This window comes from Terrapene carolina, unplaced genomic scaffold (genome assembly GCF_002925995.2).
Source record: "Terrapene carolina triunguis isolate 2854851 unplaced genomic scaffold, T_m_triunguis-2.0 Scaffold89, whole genome shotgun sequence".
Lineage (NCBI taxonomy): Eukaryota > Metazoa > Chordata > Testudines > Emydidae > Terrapene > Terrapene triunguis.
In genome coordinates this window covers 4,486,538-4,506,649 of record NW_020664440.1, presented here as the reverse complement: position 1 = coordinate 4,506,649, position 20,112 = coordinate 4,486,538, and the positions used below count along the sequence as shown (strand labels likewise).

The 20,112-nt window shown below is 45.2% G+C and overlaps 1 protein-coding gene across 2 annotated transcripts in view; it reads left to right on the top strand.

Moving 5' to 3' along the window:
- ADAMTS9 (ADAM metallopeptidase with thrombospondin type 1 motif 9) overlaps positions 1 to 20,112 on the top strand; it is a 133,525-nt gene that overhangs the window by 41,459 nt on the left and 71,954 nt on the right. For both annotated transcript variants that reach the window (XM_024192709.2, XM_024192708.2), the window contains exons 12-16: positions 160 to 305; positions 12,963 to 13,144; positions 13,234 to 13,370; positions 14,332 to 14,449; positions 14,722 to 14,817. In XM_024192709.2, coding sequence (XP_024048477.1) covers positions 160 to 305; positions 12,963 to 13,144; positions 13,234 to 13,370; positions 14,332 to 14,449; positions 14,722 to 14,817 — 679 coding nt within the window. The remainder of the gene's footprint in view (positions 1 to 159; positions 306 to 12,962; positions 13,145 to 13,233; positions 13,371 to 14,331; positions 14,450 to 14,721; positions 14,818 to 20,112) is intronic.

Sequence of the window (20,112 nt, the reverse complement as noted above, 5' to 3'; positions counted from 1 at the left end):
TTGTAAAATGTTCCTTTCCTTGTGAATGTAGTTGTTGAGAAAAGGCAGACAAATGAACATGGGCTGAAAACCGAGGGGAAATGTTGATTGCTATCCTCTAAAACGTCAATATTCTGTAACGGAAAAGAATCGTTCTGTGATGCTCTCTTTTGCGTACAGCACTGCAAGTATGGCGTGTGTGTCCCCAAGGAGCGAGAGGCGCCGGTAACCGATGGAGCGTGGGGATCGTGGAGTCCCTTTGGAAGCTGTTCAAGAACCTGTGGTGGTGGCATAAAAACCGCCGTTCGAGAATGCAACAGGCCTGAGTGAGTACAATAGCACCGAAAAACCTGCTGGTGTTCTTGATAAACAAATGGCTCGAGCGGTGACATTGGATTGGTGGACACTGGATTGGGGGCCCAAACTGACCAAAATATTGACTGGGCCACCCAGAGCTAAATATTTGAAGAGAGATGATGGGCTGCTCAAAAGCATTGGCCTGACTCTGCTCCAAATGACCTTGGAACTCAGAGTTTTAAGATACCAACCAAATGTCCACCTAGCGCTACTGTATGAATCAAGTTCCTTCCACAAACACTTCATTAAGCCCCTTTATGCTTTTACACGTGAGCTGGCACAGACTAGACAAGCTCTATGGAAATCTGTACCCTGTTTTAAAAAATAATAATAATAATAATAAAAAAAGCATTTAAAGATGTTTATCATAAACATGTCAAGCAAACTCATGTGCCCTTTGAAATCATAGGGAATGTTGCCATTGACTTCAATAGGATCAATACGTGACCTGTAGAATGTTAGCAGCTGGTTTGAAAACGATCCGTTTAACGCAGTGACTGGGCTGGTTTTTGCCTTACTGCCTGCACTCGGCCACTGAGTATTGAGGAGAGGAAGGGATCATTTGGGGTGGGCAGAGGTGACTGAGGGCAGGAGAGAGTGTTCTGGTGAGTTGGCTGAAAACAGGACTTTAAAAAGGCAAAGTAAGAGTTGAGTGAGCATTTGAAGGCAAGAATCATTCCACTTTCTTGCCGGTAGTGTCAGAAAGGTTATTGCCAAGGAAATTGGCATTAGCAGTGGGTCCGTGTCAGTTTCTGCATTACTCCGCAAAACCTGCTCTCCGCTCTTTGAAGTCTGTGGTAGATGAGTGTTAATTGAGGAAGGGAGGTTTAGACCAGGGACACTGGCATTAGAGTGATACATGGAGATTGCTCCGTTTGCGTGAGCAAATGTCACCGTAAAGGAAAGGCTGAGAGCAAGGGAATTGGACGTCGACAAGTTCGTTAAAATAACGCTGAGGATAATGCCAGAAACACAAGCATCAGAGCGTTCTCACTCCAGACGGCCTCCGCCAGTTTTGCAGCAACTGAGCAATGCAGAAACTGGCTGGTTCTTCACAGATCAAATATAATTCCATGTGTGTAAAGGATCACACAAAGTAGTCCTCCAGCCAAACACTCAGGGTATGTCTACACTACAGGATTAATCCGAATTTAGATAATTCGAATTTGGGAAACAGGTTGTATAAATTCGATTGTGCGTGGCCACACTAAGCACATTAATTCGGTTTTTAACCACATTAATTCGGTGGTGTGCGGCCACACTACCCCATTACTTTAACCACAGTAATTCGGTGGTGTGCGGCCACACTAACCCTAATTCGAATTAACAAAATCGATTTAAGCGCTACTCCGCTCGTCGAGGTGGAGTACAGAAATCGATTTTAAGTGCCCTTTAATTCGAATTAACTGGCTCTGTAGTGTGGATGGGTGAAGGGTTAATTCGGATTAACGCAGCTAAATCCCAATTAAAGTCGTAGTGTAGACCAGGCCTCTGACATTCCTGGTGAAATACATTCCTGGTGGTATGGTGCATTAGGCAGCTGGATGGATAGATTCTCTGGTAAGAAATCTCCTGGACCCCATCAGTGCTACCTCCTTCTGGAATTCAGAAGTTCCATTGTGTGTATTTGTATTTCCTAAGCAACGTTGTAGGCTGGCATTTCCAAAAGCACCTAAGTGAGTTAGGCGACAACGCCCATTGAAAATCTGGGTGCTTAACAACCTAATGCACTTTTGAAAACCCCACCCGGAGTGCAGTCAATTGTGCTTATTTTCCTTGATTTCTTTCAAGAGCATTATAACTGGCATTGTCCTCCCTTTGAACCCACCATGAAGTCTCCACAGAGTTGGGTTTTTTTTGTCTTAGGCTGCCCCACATAGGTTTTACGGTGACTTTGTTTTGCCATTTAAATGTGATGATATGATGCGGGCTGCAAGGACCTACGTTCTCCTCATGAGATTTTTGTGATGTGCAAGTGAGTGAGACAAGTGAATAAAGTTAGAAAGAAAGAACGAACCTCTGCAGATCCTCTCCCCCCCCCTTTCAAAATGTTCTTTTCTAAAATATCAACTAGCACTAATCTAGCTGAAAATGTTTTGACTCTGTTATGACCCCTTATGAAAACAACAACAAACAACCCCAGTTTCTGAAGTCTGATCCAAATGACTTTTTGTTTGCCCTTGTATATTAAAAAAAGACTTTACATTTTTAAGCAGCTTTTTTTAATATGAGCATGCAGGTTGGCACCTTGTGTGCCAATGAAACGGTCTATTAGACTGACGGAGTGAAGATCCTCTCCAATCCAACGTTTAAAATGGAAAAAGCCCATGAACTCTTAGCTGGAGTACTGCTACTGCCTCTGTCTATAATATGTTTTGACACCTACATGGTTGAGCACTTTGTAGAACAGTAGGAAGCTGTAAGCCTACGACAGGCAAGCGGACCGTGTTTTGACATGCACTCAGAGGAATGTATTAGCTGACCAGACCAGACCCTTCACCTGGGAAATCCAAACTCGATGGTAAAGCTAAAGCCAACTGCTGCAGCATATCACAGACACTATCTGCATTGCTGACACATTGTGTCAAAGAAAGGCACAGTTGTAGTAATAGCAGAAGAAAACATAGCTCTTAGATCATCAGCACAGGGAGCCCCATTTGCAGGAAAGGCTGTTTGGATGTCCGCGTCATCCTTGTCTGTGGTTCTAGTCAGATCTGCATTTCTGGTATGTCACAAGAGTAGCAACGTGTGTTGAAAACTGGCTGAGTTTGACATGCAAGCATATCTACAAATAAATGTTTCGAACTGCTTAACCGCTGAGCTGCTGGCAATACAGTTAGCTGGTAATAGAGCTACAGATTAAAATACTTCTGAGCCTTTCCCCGTTGAAATATGTTCAGTCTGTTTTTGGAAAAGGGGTGGTCAGATCTGTCACAGCCGGGTTTTAAAATGTGGCCTCTGTTGGTGTGCATGCCATCTCCTCCCAAATGTCTGGGCGGTCTCACTTGAGTACAAAAGCTCCACTTCACACACCTGCACAAACCCCATCATTTGCCTGCACAAGTGATTGGGCACACAGAGTTTTGGGCATTGAACTGCATGCAGGTGGAGACCGAGTTCATACCCAATGGGAAGACCCGGCCCTTGTGGGATGCATGGAAAATGGAAGTCTAGCCCTAGAGTGAAATATTTGGTCAGGAAGATGGTGTGCGGGCAACACTTGGCTTGAAACATGCAACACTAAAATGATCAATCCCGTTAGAGCAAAACATTGTGGGTGTTTCTGTATATTGCCTCTGTTTGTGTGCCCGTTCCCAAATGCAACGACCTGGATGCATAGAATAGAATTTGCGTGCTCAGAACCCCTTTTGTGTATGCACCATCAAGTGTTCCACTTGTAAATGATGTCACTTGTGCCCACAACATAAGTGCACATGCATAAGTGGACTTTGTATAATAACTCGGGACAGTGGGGTTGTGTCCAGCTCTCCTGAAGCAGAACACAATCACTCTGATGCCTTGAGAGGTACGTGTGAAAAATAATAAAGCTTAGTATTTACATAGGGTGCATTATATAGTCAAAACAAATCAATGTGGAAGCACGGCTGAGAACCCAGGTCTGTCTCCTAGTTTGATTTGATAGGCCACATACTGAAATGGAAGGATCTTTGAATCTCTAGCAGGGATTTAGCTGTGCGTGGGTGTGAGTGTGTGGAGCAAGGTGGGAAGGGGGATATTGCTAGACTGGAGAAACAGTCCACAACAGAAGTTACCTGCTAGTACAGATGCTTCAGAAATGGTAGGGTTATGCATAGAATGAGCAGGTTTGTATGCATGAATTACTTCATTTCCCATCATCTGCCACTTGATGGCTGTCCATAAAAAGTATTTGACCATGCTGGTTGAGAATGGCTAATGCGCCAGTATTTCTTCATGACACTAAAAATGTCACATGTTATTGGTGAAAATCAGTGTCTGAAAATATTTTATATGAAGCTGGTTTATTTTTCAGGGTCAGGGGCAGCCATCTCAGTCTTACCAGGCTCTGTGAACGTTTTTCAAGTGTGTCTCAAAAATTATCAAAGTGGTTTGGGGTTTGGGGGAAAAAAAATCAATGTAAGTGTGTTTAAGCCTCAAATACTAGCAGAAGGGAAAATTAATAGCAAAGTTACGAAGCTGACAGCCAGATCATGGCAAGTTTTAGCATTCTTTGTTTTATGGTAGGTTCTTGTATGCAGTATATTATCTCTAATCTCAAATATCATGTCTGGAAAATGTAATTGCATAGAGGTCTAATTGTACGGGGGTGGGTGTTGAAGTGGTTAGTATTATATATGCCAAGAATCCTGCATGTTCTTGTTTACTACCTTAATGTGAAAAATACATCTTCTGTTAATGATATCTGTTTATAATGGGAGCATTATGCTTTAAAGTGTCATAGTTGCAATGTATTTCTCTCTTTAAAATATAAGCCTGTAGAGGTTTGCATAATTTAAGGCCATCATGAAATTGTAGTACTGCTTTTGCAATGTAAATGGAAAATATTTTCAAATTGAAACTAATTCTTGTGTCATAAGAATCCTGTGAAACCTACAATGGATTATTTTTGGTTTAAGAAGAGCTGTAATGTTCACCTAAGAATGAAAACTCTCAGCGCTAATAGTATCAGGGGGTAGCCATGTTAGTCTGTATCTACAAAAACAACAAGGAGTCTGGCTTATTTGAGCTTATGCCCAAATAAATCTGTTAGTCTTTAAGGTGCCACCAGACTCCTTGTTGTTTTTCAGCGCTAATAATTAAACTATTATTCTGATCTATGTTCTCATGCAAGCACTCAACCTCAAGTGTTACTGTTTGAAGGTTGGAAGCAAATTTGATATGCTGCTGGGTTTACTGCAGATCAGCACAAAAACATTTATATTTGGTATGCTTGTAAAATCATGACCGTTCAAGCTGAAATTCCTGACAATTATTTTAAATTAAACTATTTTTGACTAAAAATGACCTCAAAAATTTGTAATTCCGAAAATGTTGACCGGTTCTAGTTCAAATTCATGTTCCCAGATGACGTTCAGTGGAGTTGCCTGGGTTTGTGTTGGAGTTTGTTGTAGCATGTTGGATTGCTCAGATGACCAAATGCCTCTTGTGCATGGTGGGTACGTGTTTACAATAACTAGAGCTCCGCTTTTATTTCCTGGTTTAAGATCAATATGTCCAATCCTATATGGGTCTAAATTGTGGTAACTCCATTGATGTCATTAGTAGAGGATCTGTCCCAGTTCTGAGTGCCTCCTATTTCTCTTTCCAAAGAATTCTGCTGTAAGATGGTCAATATAGCCCTGTCTAGCTACTTGCATTGAGGGCTAGGTTCTCACTTAGACTTTATGCCTGCATAAGTGAGTAAGGGACTCCTCCTGAGGCATCTACATGGGAGTACGCGCGACTGCTCATCTGCTCACTTCCTACCCGGAGCAGGGATAAAGAACGGTTGGACCCATAATTAGATGAGCCAGTGTGGGAGTGGGAAATGAGAAAATGTCACTGATGCTCGTAGCCAGCAGTAGATTACAACTCCTTGGAAACAGGGCAGAGAAGCAGCGGCGGCTCCAGGCACCAGTGCTCCAAGCGCGTGCCTGGGACGGCAAGCCGTGGGGGGCAGTCAGGCAGCATGCCTGCGGGAGGTCCGCCGGTCCCGCAGATTCGGTGACATTTCAGCGGCGGGTACACCGAAGCCACGGGACTGGCGGATCTCCCGCAGGCAAGCCGCCGAAGGCAGCCTGCCTGCCATGCTTGGGGCGGCAAAAAAGCTAGAGCCGCCCTTGCAGAGAAGATAGTTCCTCAGAAATGTGTTTCCAGGCTTGTGTAAGTGTACTGCTTTAGCTAAAGGGTTGATTTTTAAATCAATTTGCTTATCCCAGTGCAAAAAGCTGGGTGAGCACTATATTACATTGATGTAAATTACGGTTCTATTGGTTTGAGCTTCAGGTGATTAAGAACAGGGTTAAGCCAAACCAAAATAAGCCAACTTTAACCTGAACTAAGAGCGTCTGCAGTGTGTTTTTCACTGGCTTAAATAAATGGCCAAGTAGCCAAGGCCGCAAAGTCATAAGACTGCTCTTGGAGTGGGTAGAACTTATGCATCACCCTTTGCAGAGAATTGTGCCGAAAGCCAGAATCTAGTCCTCTCTGTCTAGAGAAGAATTAAGCGATCTACATTACAACCTCCTTCATTTCACTGAGGAGAGGAAATCACTGACAGGCAAAGTGGTGCCTTTTTAGCTACCTATGCATTGTATTTCTTTTGTGGTCGTTGGTTGAGATGAAATGCCTGCTTGCCCAATCTATCTAAAAATACACCATACATGTGTTAACAATGGTATGTAGAGATGGGTAGAACTACCCATAATCTCTTCTTCAGTGACCCAGGGTAGGGAATGGAGTATCTGATATGTGTGATATGCTGATCAATATTGTCTCATTGTTCCCTTATACTTCCTGTCAGCCTGTCTATAGCCATGTGTGTGTTTGTCTCTTGTCTAATCCTTAGATTGGGGCAGGCATTGTCTTTGTTCTTCTGTGTATGTACAGCACCAAGCACAGTAGAGTCCTGGTCCATGCCTTGGACTCCTAGGCACTCCAGTAATACAAATAAATAATAATAATGCCCTGTTATTGACTCATCTTAAAAGGGAACGTGAAAGTGAGTAGTAAGTAGTAGCGAGGCAGTGTTGACTGGGAGGCATTGGATTTGGAGGCAGGCGACCTGGTTTCCATTTCTGCTCTGCCAGTGACCTGCTAAGAAAGGGCATTTGCCTCTCTGTGCCTCAGTTTCCCTCTCTGTATAATAGATATTACTGGGGCTGCCTCCACTGATGTAGTATTTTGAGATCTGCAGAAGGAAAACACTATATGCGAGCTAAATATTATTGCTATAAATGCGGGAAGATGTATTTTTGGTGGTAGGCTGTGTGTTGTCATGCTAGTCATTGAAGATCTTCTGACATTTGCACAATTTATTTTTGTTTCACTTTCTTGTATTGTGGCTCATTAGGGAAATCTCAGAATGTATTTGAATTTGGAAAGTTTCCCTTGCAATTTGTTTTGTTCATAGGCATACTGAATGGGAAGCAGATGCTACTGTCGTTTTAGGGGGAGGGTTTTTTTGAGGCATAAATGGAAGTTAGGCACCAACCTCCAGTTTACAGTCAATCTCCCATTTCTAGTTTTACAAATCTTCCCCTGAGATTGTGTCACACTGCCCTCTGCAGGATAGAACATTTCAGCCCCATCCACCATTTATCTACGTGGAATGTTCTTGCCCTCTTATGGGCTGGCCTAAAAAGAGTGTATTAAATGCAAAGAGTTGAGTTAATGGAGACTGGTGGTTGATATTTTCCATGCCCAAAAGTTATGAGGAAAGTTCACTCGGCCCCTGTGTGCGCCTGTACTGTTCTGCATCACTTTTGGCTTATGGATACTATTTTTCATGAGTCACCTAAACTGGCTCCTCCCAGATTTAATTTAAAGTGTCGTATCATTCCTTCAGTAACACCAGGAAATAAAGGAGAGCTGCAGTTACATTTGATTGTGTTATCAACCAAATAAACCCACACTGGAATGTGTGATCTGGCAGTTCTACTCTTAAATCTAATTTTTCACTTTTTGGAGCTTTAATTTTAAATTGCAGCTGTAGACGGTGGCTAGAACAAACTGCAGGTGGATTAGCCACTGGACCAACAGGGCCCGTGCCCGGGGGCCCTGAAAAATGGGCACCCCTGCAGCTGACCTGCTCTACCCGTGGCACTCCTGGCCAGGAGCGGGATCTGGGCACAGGGGCTTGTCCAGCTCCACCCACCCAGCACTACTGCCAGGGAGCAGGGGAAGCCCCCAAGCCCCGACCTTGCTCCCCGATAGGAGTGTGGGAGGAGGCAGAGGGGGGACTGCAGGCAGAAGGAGTGGGGAGGGGCCCCCACTTGCTCTGGCCCAGGGCCCCACATAAGCATAATCTGCCAATGGGCTCTTTCCAGTGTCACGTTACTTTGTTGTTTATTTGTATCATCCTGGTGCCTAGGATTCCCACGCATGCACCAAGACCCCATGTTGCTAGGTGCTGTGCAAACACAGAGCAAGAAGGTCCCTGCCCCAAAGAGCTTCCAGTTTTAAATGTAAGACAAGTGACAACAAGTGGGTAGAACGGACAGACGGGGAGATGACAAGAAATACTGGTCAGCATTGTTCTGGTTAAAAGATTGTAATTGGTTAAAACTGGATCGGTAACTGGCTAAAAGATAGGAAACAAAGGGTAGGAATAAATGGTCAGTTTTCAGAATGGAGAGAGGTAAATACAGGAACTCCTCACTTAACGTTGTAGTTCTGTTCCTGAAAAATGCGACTTTAAGCAAAACGACATTAAGCGAATCCAATTTCCCCATAAGAATTAATGTAAATGAGGGGGTTAGGTTCCAGGGAATTTTTTTTCATCACACAAAAGACTATATTTTATACACACACACACAGAGTTTTAAACAAACAATTTAATACTGGTACACAGTGATGATGATTGTGAAGCTTGGTTGAGGTGGTGGAATAAGAGAGTGGGATATTTCCCAGGGAGTGCCTTACTGCTAAATGATGAACTAACAATTGGCTGAGCCAGGGCCAGCTCCAGGCACCAGCAAACCAAGCAAGTGCTTGCAGCAGCACATTTTTGCTTCGGCAGTTGCGCTCTCGGAGTTTTTTTTTTTTTTTTTTTTGCTTGGGGCAGCAAAAAACATAGAGCCATACCTGGGCTGAGCCGTCAAGGGTTAACTCTCACACTCTACTAGGCAGCAGGAAAGGAGGGAGGGCAGACAGAGACACACACCCTGTGTGTGTGTGTGTGAGAGAGAGAGAGAGATGCGCATTTCCCCTTTAAGTATGAAGAGTGGGGTCAGAAGTACACTGCCTTGTTAATTAGATCAGCAAGCTGAGACTGGAAGCTCCCTCTGTCGTGTGTGTCCCTTGCTCTATGGAAGATGGGGTAAGCGGGGTGCGGGGGGACGGAGAGACACCCTGACATTAGCTCTCCTCTTCCCTCCCCTCCCCCCGTACAGCAAGCAGGAGTCTCTGGGAGCAGCTCCAAGGCAGAGGGCAGCAGCAGCACATGGCAGTGGGGGGAGGGACACAGCTGAACTGCAGACAGCTGCTGCACAGGGAACTTAGGGGAGCGGGGAGCTGATGGGGGAGCTGATACGGGGCTGCCGGTCCACCCTGGTTCCAAGCCCCCACCAGCTAGATGCAACGGGCTGCTCTTCCTGCAAGCAGGGGACAAAACAGGCAGCTGCCAAACGACTTAGAAGGGAGCATTGCACATCTTTAAACGAGCATGTTCCCTAATTGATCAGCAACGTAACAATGAAACAACGTTAACCGGGAGGACTTTAAGTGAGGAGTTACTGTAGTGGTGTCCCCCGGGGTCTGTACTGGGACCAGTGCTGTTCAACATATTAATAAATGGTCTAGAAAAAGGGGTAAACAGTGAGGTGGCAAAATTTGCAAATGATAGAACTACTCAAGATAGTTAAGTCCAAAGCAGACTGTGAAGAGTTACAAAGGGAACTTACGAAACTGGGTGACTGGGCAACAAAATGGCAGATGAAATTCAATGTTAATAAATGCAAAGTAGTGCACATTGGAAAGCATAATCCCAACTATACATGTAAAATGATGCGGTCTATATTAGCTGTTATCAATGAAGAGATCTTGAGTCATTGTGGAGAGTTCTCTGAAAACATCCACTCAATGTGCAGCGGCAGTCAAAAAAGCCAACAGAATGTTGGGAATCATTAAAAAAGGGATAGATAATAGGGCAGAAAATATTATATTGCCTTTATACAAGTCCCTGGTATGCCCACATCTTGAATGCTGCATGCAGATCTGGTCGCCCTTTCTCAAAAAAGATACATTGGAGTTGGAAAAGGTATAGAAAAGGGCAACAAAAATGATTAGGGGTATGGAACAGCTTCTGTATGAAGAGAGATTAATTAAGGGACTTTTCAGCTTGGAAAAGAGATGACAGGCGTGGTGGGGGGAGGATATGATAGAGATCTATAAAATCACTGGTATGGAGAAAGTAAATAAGGAAGTGTTATTTACTCCTTCTCATAACACAAGAACCAGGGGTCACTAAATGAAGTTAATAGGCAGCAGGTTTAAAACAAATGAATGGAATTATTTCTTCACACAACGCACAGTCAACCTGTGGAACTCTTTGCCAGAGAATGTTGTGAAGGCCAAGACTATAACAGGGTTCAAAAAAGAACTAGATAAGTTCCTGGAGGATAGGTCTACCAATGGCTATTAGCCAGGATGGGCAGGGATGGTGTCCCTAGCCTCTGTTTGCCAGAGGCTAGGAATGGGCGACAGGGGATGGATCACTTGATGATTACCTGTTCTGTTCATTCCGTCTGAAGCACCTGGCATTGGCCACTGTCAGAAGACAGGATACTGGGGCTAGATGGACCTTTGATCTGACCCAGTATGGCTGTTCTTATGGCCTATCCATTGTCAAGTTTTCTATAGGCATCACAGAGTTTTAAGAGGGATTTGAGGAAGAACACTGCAAGGGGGCAGCATAAAAGAAAACCTGAAGGTGCTTGTTTGAAAATTTAACAAGCAGGTGATCAGGGCCAGTTCTAGGAGTGGGCTAGCAGGATGATTGCCCTGGGGGCCAACTTCTAGAGGGCACTGTACAGTTGTGCCGGCCGTTATCCTGCCAACAATGAAGGGTAGCAGTTGTAAAAGTTTTGGGTTTTTTTAAACTGAACGATTGCATGTTCTATAAGGTGTAAGGTAAATGTTGTGGTTGGTGTTTTAGTTTCTCGCTATCAGAATCAACTAGGGCTCCTAGGCTCTCCAGTAATTCAAACAATAGTTGTCACAGCAAGGTGCTCTGGGCCACCAATGGTTCAAGTTCGTATGGTGATGAGGTCCCTGTATGTCTCTCTAGGGATCGTCCCATTTTTATTTGTAGATTCTCAGAACATAAAATTTAAAATGACTGCAGCCGAGGGGGAATTCATTCCTCCTGGGAATCTCGTTCTCTCTGCCCACTCTCCCCAGCATAATCTGTGCTCCTCAGAAGAGGGTGGAGTCTGCCATGTTAATGAGGTGATTCCCTTAAAGATATATACACACACTGATTCATTAGCTAGTCTGCTTGCGGTAGCGTGCTAAAAATAGCAGTATGGCCGTGACTGCATGGGTGGTGGCTTGGGCTAGCTGCCCAAGTACAATCTCTCCTGACCCCCTGAGCTGCCACCCATGAAGTCTTCTGCCAAGCACCCTCCCAACTGCTGTATAGAAACAAACTGACCCTGGACTTCGCTTGGTTGGTTTTTTTGGGTCTTTGAGGATTGTTAAGCATCTCACCCTGACTCCCTCGCCTATGGAGGTTTTTGTGCCTCCGCCATTCCCAGGTTTCATTTGTAACCAGAAGTAGGTGAATGGAAATCTCACCAGAGAGCATTGTTTCACTAGATTTTCAGTCCAAAGTAGTTCTGAACTTGTTTGAGGGTTCCCCTTTGCAGCTCCATAGTCAGGCCTGCATTCAGCCCACTTTGAGCTGTGCCCTATTGTGTATCCGGATCTATCTGCCTTTCGGGTATCCCACTAGCCTGCTGAGAAGTGGCAAATTATCAGGGCTTTGTTGTGAGGAGCTGTAGGGTGCAGCTCACTCTACCTCACTCCTCCTTCCCCCGCCCACATCTTTATTTTCCCTTGTCTTTGTTCTTATTTCTTAACCCCTTCCACTTACTGCCTGCAGTATTTAGCTGTATTTGAGATCTTTCTTAAAGAAATGCAAGAACAAAATATAGGCTCTTCATCATCAGTAACAGAAGAAGTGTTGTAAATAATAAATGTCTTGAACTAGTTAGAGGAATGTGATTGTGGGACCGGTGGCTGGTAGCATAGCACTTCATCCAAGGCTCACTGAAGTCAGTGGAAAAACTCCCATTTGCATCAGTGGGCTTTGAATCAGGCCCATCATGCGCAAGTATCGGAGTGATCCAAAGAAGTTTAAGCTTCCGCCCCTACCCCTGTGCGTGCAGAACAGCTGTCGTTGTGTAATAAGGTGGAGGTGGCAGCAGAGACCAAAGTCATCTTCCCTTTCGGAAGGCTGGGGAAAGCTTGCGGATGGCTGCAGGCTGTGGTTGCTGTGTTATGGAATCTCTGAATAAAAGAACAACGTAACCGTTAAATACAAGCGCTCCACATCATAATAAGAACACCGCCACCTGTTACCAGGCCTGGGGTTCAAACCCAGGAAGAGTAACATACGTGCTCACGTGCAATCCAGGCAGCATACCCTGTCCCTGGGAAAGGAAAATGGGTACCACTCTAACCACTTTCCTGGTTGCTGCAGGAAGGACCTTGTTGGGTTTCATAGCCTCCAGTCTCATTTGGAAGAGCATCTTTCATGAGATGGGAGAGCAAGGTTGAGAGGCTCGGAGGATGAAAAGTACCAAAAGTTGATATATTAGAGGGAGGGAGGTTGAACTCAAATAGAGGCTCAGTTGATACGTTGCCTCTTAGGCTTGTGGTTGATCATTGCATCTTAGAACTAAAGTGATTTTTTTTTTCTCCAGGCCCAAGAATGGTGGGAAATATTGCGTGGGTCGTCGAATGAAATTTAAATCCTGCAACACTGAACCATGCTCTAAACTAAAGAAAGACTTCCGAGATGAGCAGTGCGCTGACTTTGATGGGAAGCATTTTAACATTAACGGTCTACCTCCTAATGTGCGTTGGGTTCCTAAATACAGTGGAAGTGAGTATGTCAGGAAATGAACGTCCGCCTCTTTGCAATGGCTGCATAAGGGAATAGAATTAAAATAACGTGACCTTCTGCTTTTCCAGTTTTAATGAAAGATCGGTGCAAGTTGTTCTGTAGGGTAGCAGGAAACACAGCCTACTATCAGCTCAGGGACCGAGTTGTTGATGGCACCCCTTGTGGCCCAGACACAAATGACATCTGTGTGCAAGGACTTTGTCGGGTAAATATTTCCTTCTGCTGTTTAACTAGGTTGTTTTCTTGTTTTTATTGAAAAGATCAGTTCTCGATCCCACTTCCACATTCTGGGCTTCACGGATACTAGTGTGGATTCTTCCCAAGGCAAATCAAAGAAGCCCTGCTCTCGTGGTCATGTGTCTTGTGATTGGAAAACCCAGCTCTAGTTCTGTGCCTTGAGCCCTCTGAAAATTCCAGAGACCTCAGCAACTACTTTGGCACCTTAATAAGTGACCAGATTTTCAAAAGAGCTCAACACTGAGCTCTTTGAAAATCTGTCCATAAGTGTTGCAGTTTCTGGGTGCTGAGCACTCTTGAAATCTCAGCCCAATTTTGAGTGGGGAGGACATGAAAAATCTAGCCCTGGGCTCGTTTGAAAGTCTGACCATGCCGGAATTTATTTCCCCTCTTCACAATTATTTTAATGCTATTCTCCTCCATCTGAGAACAACCTATTCCAGAGTGACTCCCCAAACTGAGGTTCCCTTGTACACATGGCAATCTCTAAACTGGATAACATTGCCATCTTTTTCTTCTTCTACCAGTGGCACAGTCGCAGGCACAAGTACACAAATCCCTTGATGTTAAGCCTTGTTTGGGAGTGAGGGGCACCAGCATCCACTGCTACCCACTGTTAATAATAGTGAAGTAGGATATAATAAACTGACTGCTATGGAAAGAAATTCCAAATTGTCGTAATGTTGCAGTATGCAAATTCCGCGTTTGATTATAACGAGTCCTTGCTTTTTGGAGACCCTCTGCTTAAAAACAGCTTCAGTGTAAGATGGTTACACTGTAAATTAACTAAACATGTGGAAAAAGGGGGGGGGAAATAGTTTGGCGGTGGTCTTTGTACACAGATGATTAGTATGATTTAATTAGGAGATTTGTAAGTTCTGTCTTATTTAATATTTGTTCAATCTAGTTTTTAACTTTTTCTCTTAAAGCAAGCTGGCTGTGATCATGTGCTAAATTCCAAGGCAAGAAGAGACAAATGTGGTGTTTGTGGTGGTGATAATTCTTCATGCAAAACTGTTGCAGGCACATTTAATACAGTGCATTATGGTAAGACTCTGTCACCAGAAAACTTTATAGAGAAAAATGCAAGCCTATAAAAGCATTAACTACCTACAGTCTACGAAAACGCTCATGTAAGCTGCAAAATCCCTCTAGCTGTGGTATATTCTGTTCTGTAGCTATTTATGCTACCCTGACAGGAAAAATTTGGTTTGTGTAATGCCTGATTATTTAAAATGTTTAAAGATTTTTCCCTCCTCCCATAAAAAAATAAATGGAATGGCTGAGGAATAGTCTTGACCTTCTGCTCAATCTTTTAGGCTATAACACCGTGGTACGCATACCCGCTGGTGCTACAAATATTGATGTGCGGCAGCACAGTTACTCAGGGAAACCAGAAGATGATAACTACCTTGGTAAGTTTAATGCCCATTAGAATGTAGAGACACATGCTATTTATACGGCCCTTTCTCAGGTAAGGAATATTTAGATTTCACTGTCAAGAATATGTACAGTATATCTTCCAGATGGACTAGCTTTAATTTTGCTTCATCTATCTATATAAGGTCTTCATTGCTGTAGTACATGAGAGGCTAACAAATTTTAATTATTTTATCTTTACAATGCCCCTGTGAGATCAGGAAATAGTAGTATTCCCATTCCACAGGTAGGAAGTAAGGGAGATTAAGTAATTCGCCCAAGGTCACTCAGGAAGTCTGTGACACAGCTGGGAATTGAGCTCTGATTTCCGGAGTCCCAGCACAGGTACACTGATCCCTTCATAAGCTACATTTGCTGGAGTATAAAGACAGAGACATTTACAAGATTTTAAGGGAAATTCTATACATATTTTTAGGTAATGTAACCAAAATATATATTATTTACTATTCCACTGGGAGATAACAGGCCTGATCCTCATTTATACAACTTCCCCTTTACCTCTGCCAGAGCAGTGTAAACAAGAATCAGGTCCCAAGCATCTTGCTTTTATTTAAACCGATATGTTATAATGGTAACTCAACCTTTAGCTATTGCGCACACGCGACAGCAACATTCTGACCCCCTAGTTCACGCTGAGCAGTAACTTGCTCCTGAAATAGTACGGCTTGGTGAGGACAGCAAGGATGGCAGAATCCACCGCTACAGAAATTCACCTCTGGGTGAATTTGATACCTGGGCAGATGCCCAGTAAGGCCTGTCTTCGACTTCAGTCCTGTTGTCTCCCCCCAGTAGGGTTCATGCTGGCCCTTTGCACAGCCGTGAATTTCATCCTGAGAGGGGTGAAATCCTGGCCACATTGAAGTCCAGGAAGTTTTGCCCCTGATTTGCAGAGTGCTCGTACTGTGACTCTGTTTCTCTTCCTTTGCACACATCCTTTGTTTGGGTTGGTCAGCAGCACCGTGGATCATTCGCTTGTATCTAGATCCCTGTTTGGACAATAGGCGTCATCTTGTTTTCGAAAGGCGGAAGAATCAGCTTGTCAAAACAGGCTGGTGTTGTTGTTAGGTTGTTTTTTATTTTAATAGATTTTTAAAAATAACTGAATACGTATATGTGTGTGTGTGTTGGCTTTAATGATTAGTTATTTTAAATGTTGTCTTCACTTGGGGTGAAATTCATCCCCATGCAGAGGGCTGGCATGTAACCCCTGCAGCGCTTACGTTCCACTTAAGCCCTCAAAGTAGGATGATGGATGGGCCTTGTGTATAGGAGTTAACTTCACCCATGGGTTGTTGTTGTTTTTTTGTAGTATCATTACTTAGGGTACGTCTACACTTACGGTAGGGTCCGGCGGCAGGCAATCGATGTTCTGGGATCGATTTATCGCGTCTGGTTAAGACGCGATAAATCGATCCCGGATCGATCCCGGAAGTGCCCCGGATCGATCCCGGAAGTGCTCGCCGTCGACGCCGGTACTCCAGCTCGGCGAGCGGAGTACGTGGCATCGATGGGGGAGCCTTCCTGCCGCGTCTGGACCCGCGGTAAGTTCGGACTAAGGTACTTCGAATTCAGCTACGTTATTAACGTAGCTGAATTTGCGTACCTTAGTCCGAAGTGGGGGGGTAGTGTAGACCAGGCCTTAGGCCTCGATTTACTATGGGGGAGATTGTCCCTTATCCTAACCCAGATGCTCAAGGGAAGAGTGGGGTGTAAGGAACACCCCCAGCATGGCACAACTCCAGGAGTGGGGAGAGACTGTAGAGGCTCTGTGCCCCATAAGTGAGTGGGCGGAGCCACCCTTTCTCTAGAAGTGAGTGGGCGGAGCCATGCCAAGCAGAGCTGGCCAGGCCTGAAGTGGGAAGTGAGCTAAAGGCAAGAGGAGACTCAGGGAGAGGTGGTGACGTTCTGAGTCACGCTTCCTGTCCAGGAGGCCCCGGAGGGCTCAAGCTAGCCTGATATGCTAAAGAAAATCAATGGCCTGATGGTCTTCTGCATGGTTTAAGATGTAGAAAATATTTCCTTTGCAGTCATTAGAGAATCTTGCCAATGAGAATACAGTTCAGGGAAAGGAAATACAAAATCAGGTGATTCATCTGAGCCCTGCTCCTGACAGTTGATCCATGCAAGTGGACGCCTGTGCCCGAAGGGTCCAGCTATATGGATTTGATTCCAGGATTGGGGCCATTCAAGGTATTTTGCCCTTATATACATATTGCCATTAATTTGTGGCTACGTCATTTATGAATGTATGTTTACAAGTGTCTAATTAAGCAAAACTGGATGGATATGCAAGCTTTGTTACCAAGAGAACCGTAAAACTTTCCAAACACTTTCTGTCTTTCTCCAGAGTCCTCCCTATTCTTCTCTTTCCTAGAAAAATAATCTTCCATGTATATAGTTCCCTGCTGTGTATTCAGAACAGTCTACCCCGGCCAGGCCCCTGCGCCCAGAATAACCTCTCAGTTCTTTCTGAAGGCCTTTAATCTTCTTGAGAAGCATGAAGTCAAATCTTCTTTAATGTTGCGGCGTAGAGTATAGGGTCTAGGCCAGTTGTGATTTCTTTAACTGAATATTGCTGGGAAAGCAGCTCTTCCTATTAGGCCTGTTAGGCAAGTGAAAAGTGTGCATGTGTACACTCATTTCGCAGTTCACTGAGTGTGAAATCTTAGGCCCTGGATATTGTGAACCTGGTAGTAGTTACATAACAATCTAGGAGGAATTTGATGTTGTCATCAAGTCTGGGATGTCTAAACGGTCTCCCCTATTGTTGTAGGAAGGTGCACTAAATGGAATGGATTCCTTTAATGTGTTTTACTGCTGCTTAATAGTGTTAAGTCACAGGAGGAGGAATTTGGTTGCGGCTGAACCCTGCATTTTGAGGTTTTCCTTTGGCCATGTACGTGTTGGCTGCCGAGCAACCTTTTGCTTTGTTCTCTCTCCTAGTTATGTTTCAACCCCTCCTTCCATGTTTTGATGGTAGCTTTAGGTTTTACAGTAGAGAGCCTTTGTAGTAATGTAGCTGTGATGGGTGAAATGGTGGGGAAACTAACTTCGGAAATTAGCTACATAATCGCATTAGTGTGAAGTTGTGCAGCAGACGGCTGTGTGCAGGAAACCGGTCCTTTTAGAAAGCAGTTAGGCTTTAAGCCGTCCGTGCTTTTGCATGCCTCAAGATCTGGAATAAAACAAAAAAACGATGATGCTGGCTGAACTCCATTGGAAGGTGAAATCCAGGCAGCTCCGTTACATGGCGCGTACCCTACCGATGCAGGATGGAAAGGTTCTACAGCCTGACAACCTTTACCGCGAACAACCTTGCCCGGCCCCTGTCTTTATCTGTGCAATTTGTGTGTTGCAATATTTGAGGTGCAGTTTACATGTACTATTTAAAGACCAAGCTGGCACCTCTTTGCCGCCCCGCCTGTGCCCTGTCTTTAGGAGCACCCTCCGGCAGTCTGCCTTTCTTCTAATAAGGCCTGGGGCCAGCGTAGGGTCTGCCTACACGGCAGCTGGAAGATGTGATTTCCCGCGCAGCCAGGCATACCCACGCTGGCTCTGCCTGTGCTCCCATTCTAAACCATGACAGCAGGAAGGGCTACTTGCCCTGTGTCTGTTCCTAGGGCCTCTGATGGGACTGTACTCAGCATGACAAGCTACATGCCACAGGGAAAAGCCTCCTACCTGTGGTGTGGAGCGACACGCGACAGTGAAGGGCTCTGGCAATGGGGAAAGGCTCTGGTAGCTTGCTGCGGCTTCCCACTACCAGAGCTTTTCCCCGCCACGGGGAGCTGCCGGAGCCTTTCCCTGCTGGCAGAGGCTTTCCCTGTGGTGGGGAAAGTTTCCAGCAGTTCCGTGTGGCTAGGAAAGGCTCCAGCAGTGGGCAGGCAGCGGGATACTGCTACAAATAGCCGTGTAGATGGGGAAGGCACAGCTTGGGCGTGTGGAGACCCGTGCAGGGTAGATCCCTGAGGAGTTCAGGAGTGTCTCTACTCTACTGGCTCAAGCAGTGTCTCACCATCCACACAGCTGTTTGCATCCATGCCAGGGGGCCGTGCAGCGTCTCTATTCTACGCGCCGTGTAGACGTCCCCATGGTCTCCCAGCGCGGAGCTGTGGTACACCACAATAAGCAGGACCAGTCCTCGGCTGCAGGCACAGCGGTTGTATTGTCACTGCCGCTGTCCTCAAGCTCCTCTCCCTTGAGAGACCCAATGGGTTTGACTGGCAGAGGATCTACAATAATTCTTTAAATAATTCATAGGCTCCAAGTCCAGCAGGGACCATTGTGATTGACTCTGACCTCCTGTGTAACGCAGGCCAGAGAACTGCCCCAAATAATTCCTAGCGCAGACCTTTCAGAAAAGCATGTGATGGGTTGTCACCCCCAGGGGTGCAGACAGGTTGTCACCCCCAGGGGGACCGCTGCACCCCTCTGACCCCCCAGCTGGGCTGGCCCTTTTCTCACACTGCTTTGCTGGAGACACAGCCAGCCTCACCAGGCCCTGTTGTCACCCAGCAGGACAGCAGGCGGTGCCACACACCCAAACTGAGCTACCTCAGTGCTGTACCTAAGTAGGGTGACCAGATGTCCCGATTTTATAGGGACAGTCCCAATTTTGGGGTCTTTTTCTGATATAGGCTCCTATTACCCCCCTGGTCCCCGTCCCGATTTTTCACACTTGCTGTCTGGTCACCTTATACATAAGCCACTCAGACAGACAGCCAATTTCCCAGCTCTCCAGGCTTGCACCCCCCACTGGAGTATAAACCCAAAAATTGGCTGTCTTGCCCTGCACAGAGATCTGTACAATGTAAGCTCATTAATAAAGTTCGCCTTACCCTCGATGTGGGAAAGATATGCAACAGCCTTTGCTCACAGAGTTGAGATTTTCCCCCAGACACTTCACTCAAAGGCACACTGGTTTAGACAAAGCAAAAAAAAAATGTATTGACTACAAAAGATAGATTTTAAGTGATAGCAAACAGATCAAAGCAGATTGCCTTCATCCCTTAACGGATCTTGTGGTCATTGGGCGATTCGATCGAGATCTGCCATGCCAGCTGTCTGCGCAGGGCTGGGGTGGTGGCACACAGAAGGAACACACGCATGCACTGCCAAACATCCATCAACATCTAACCACACATCCAATCTTGATTTAAAATCAGAGACACCATCGTGGGATAGAGTGTCCCCAGGCCTGAAATCCTCTCAATGCAGGAGGCTGTCAGGAAGCCATAGCTGTTCCCCCCAGCCCCTATGTGAGTTAGGAC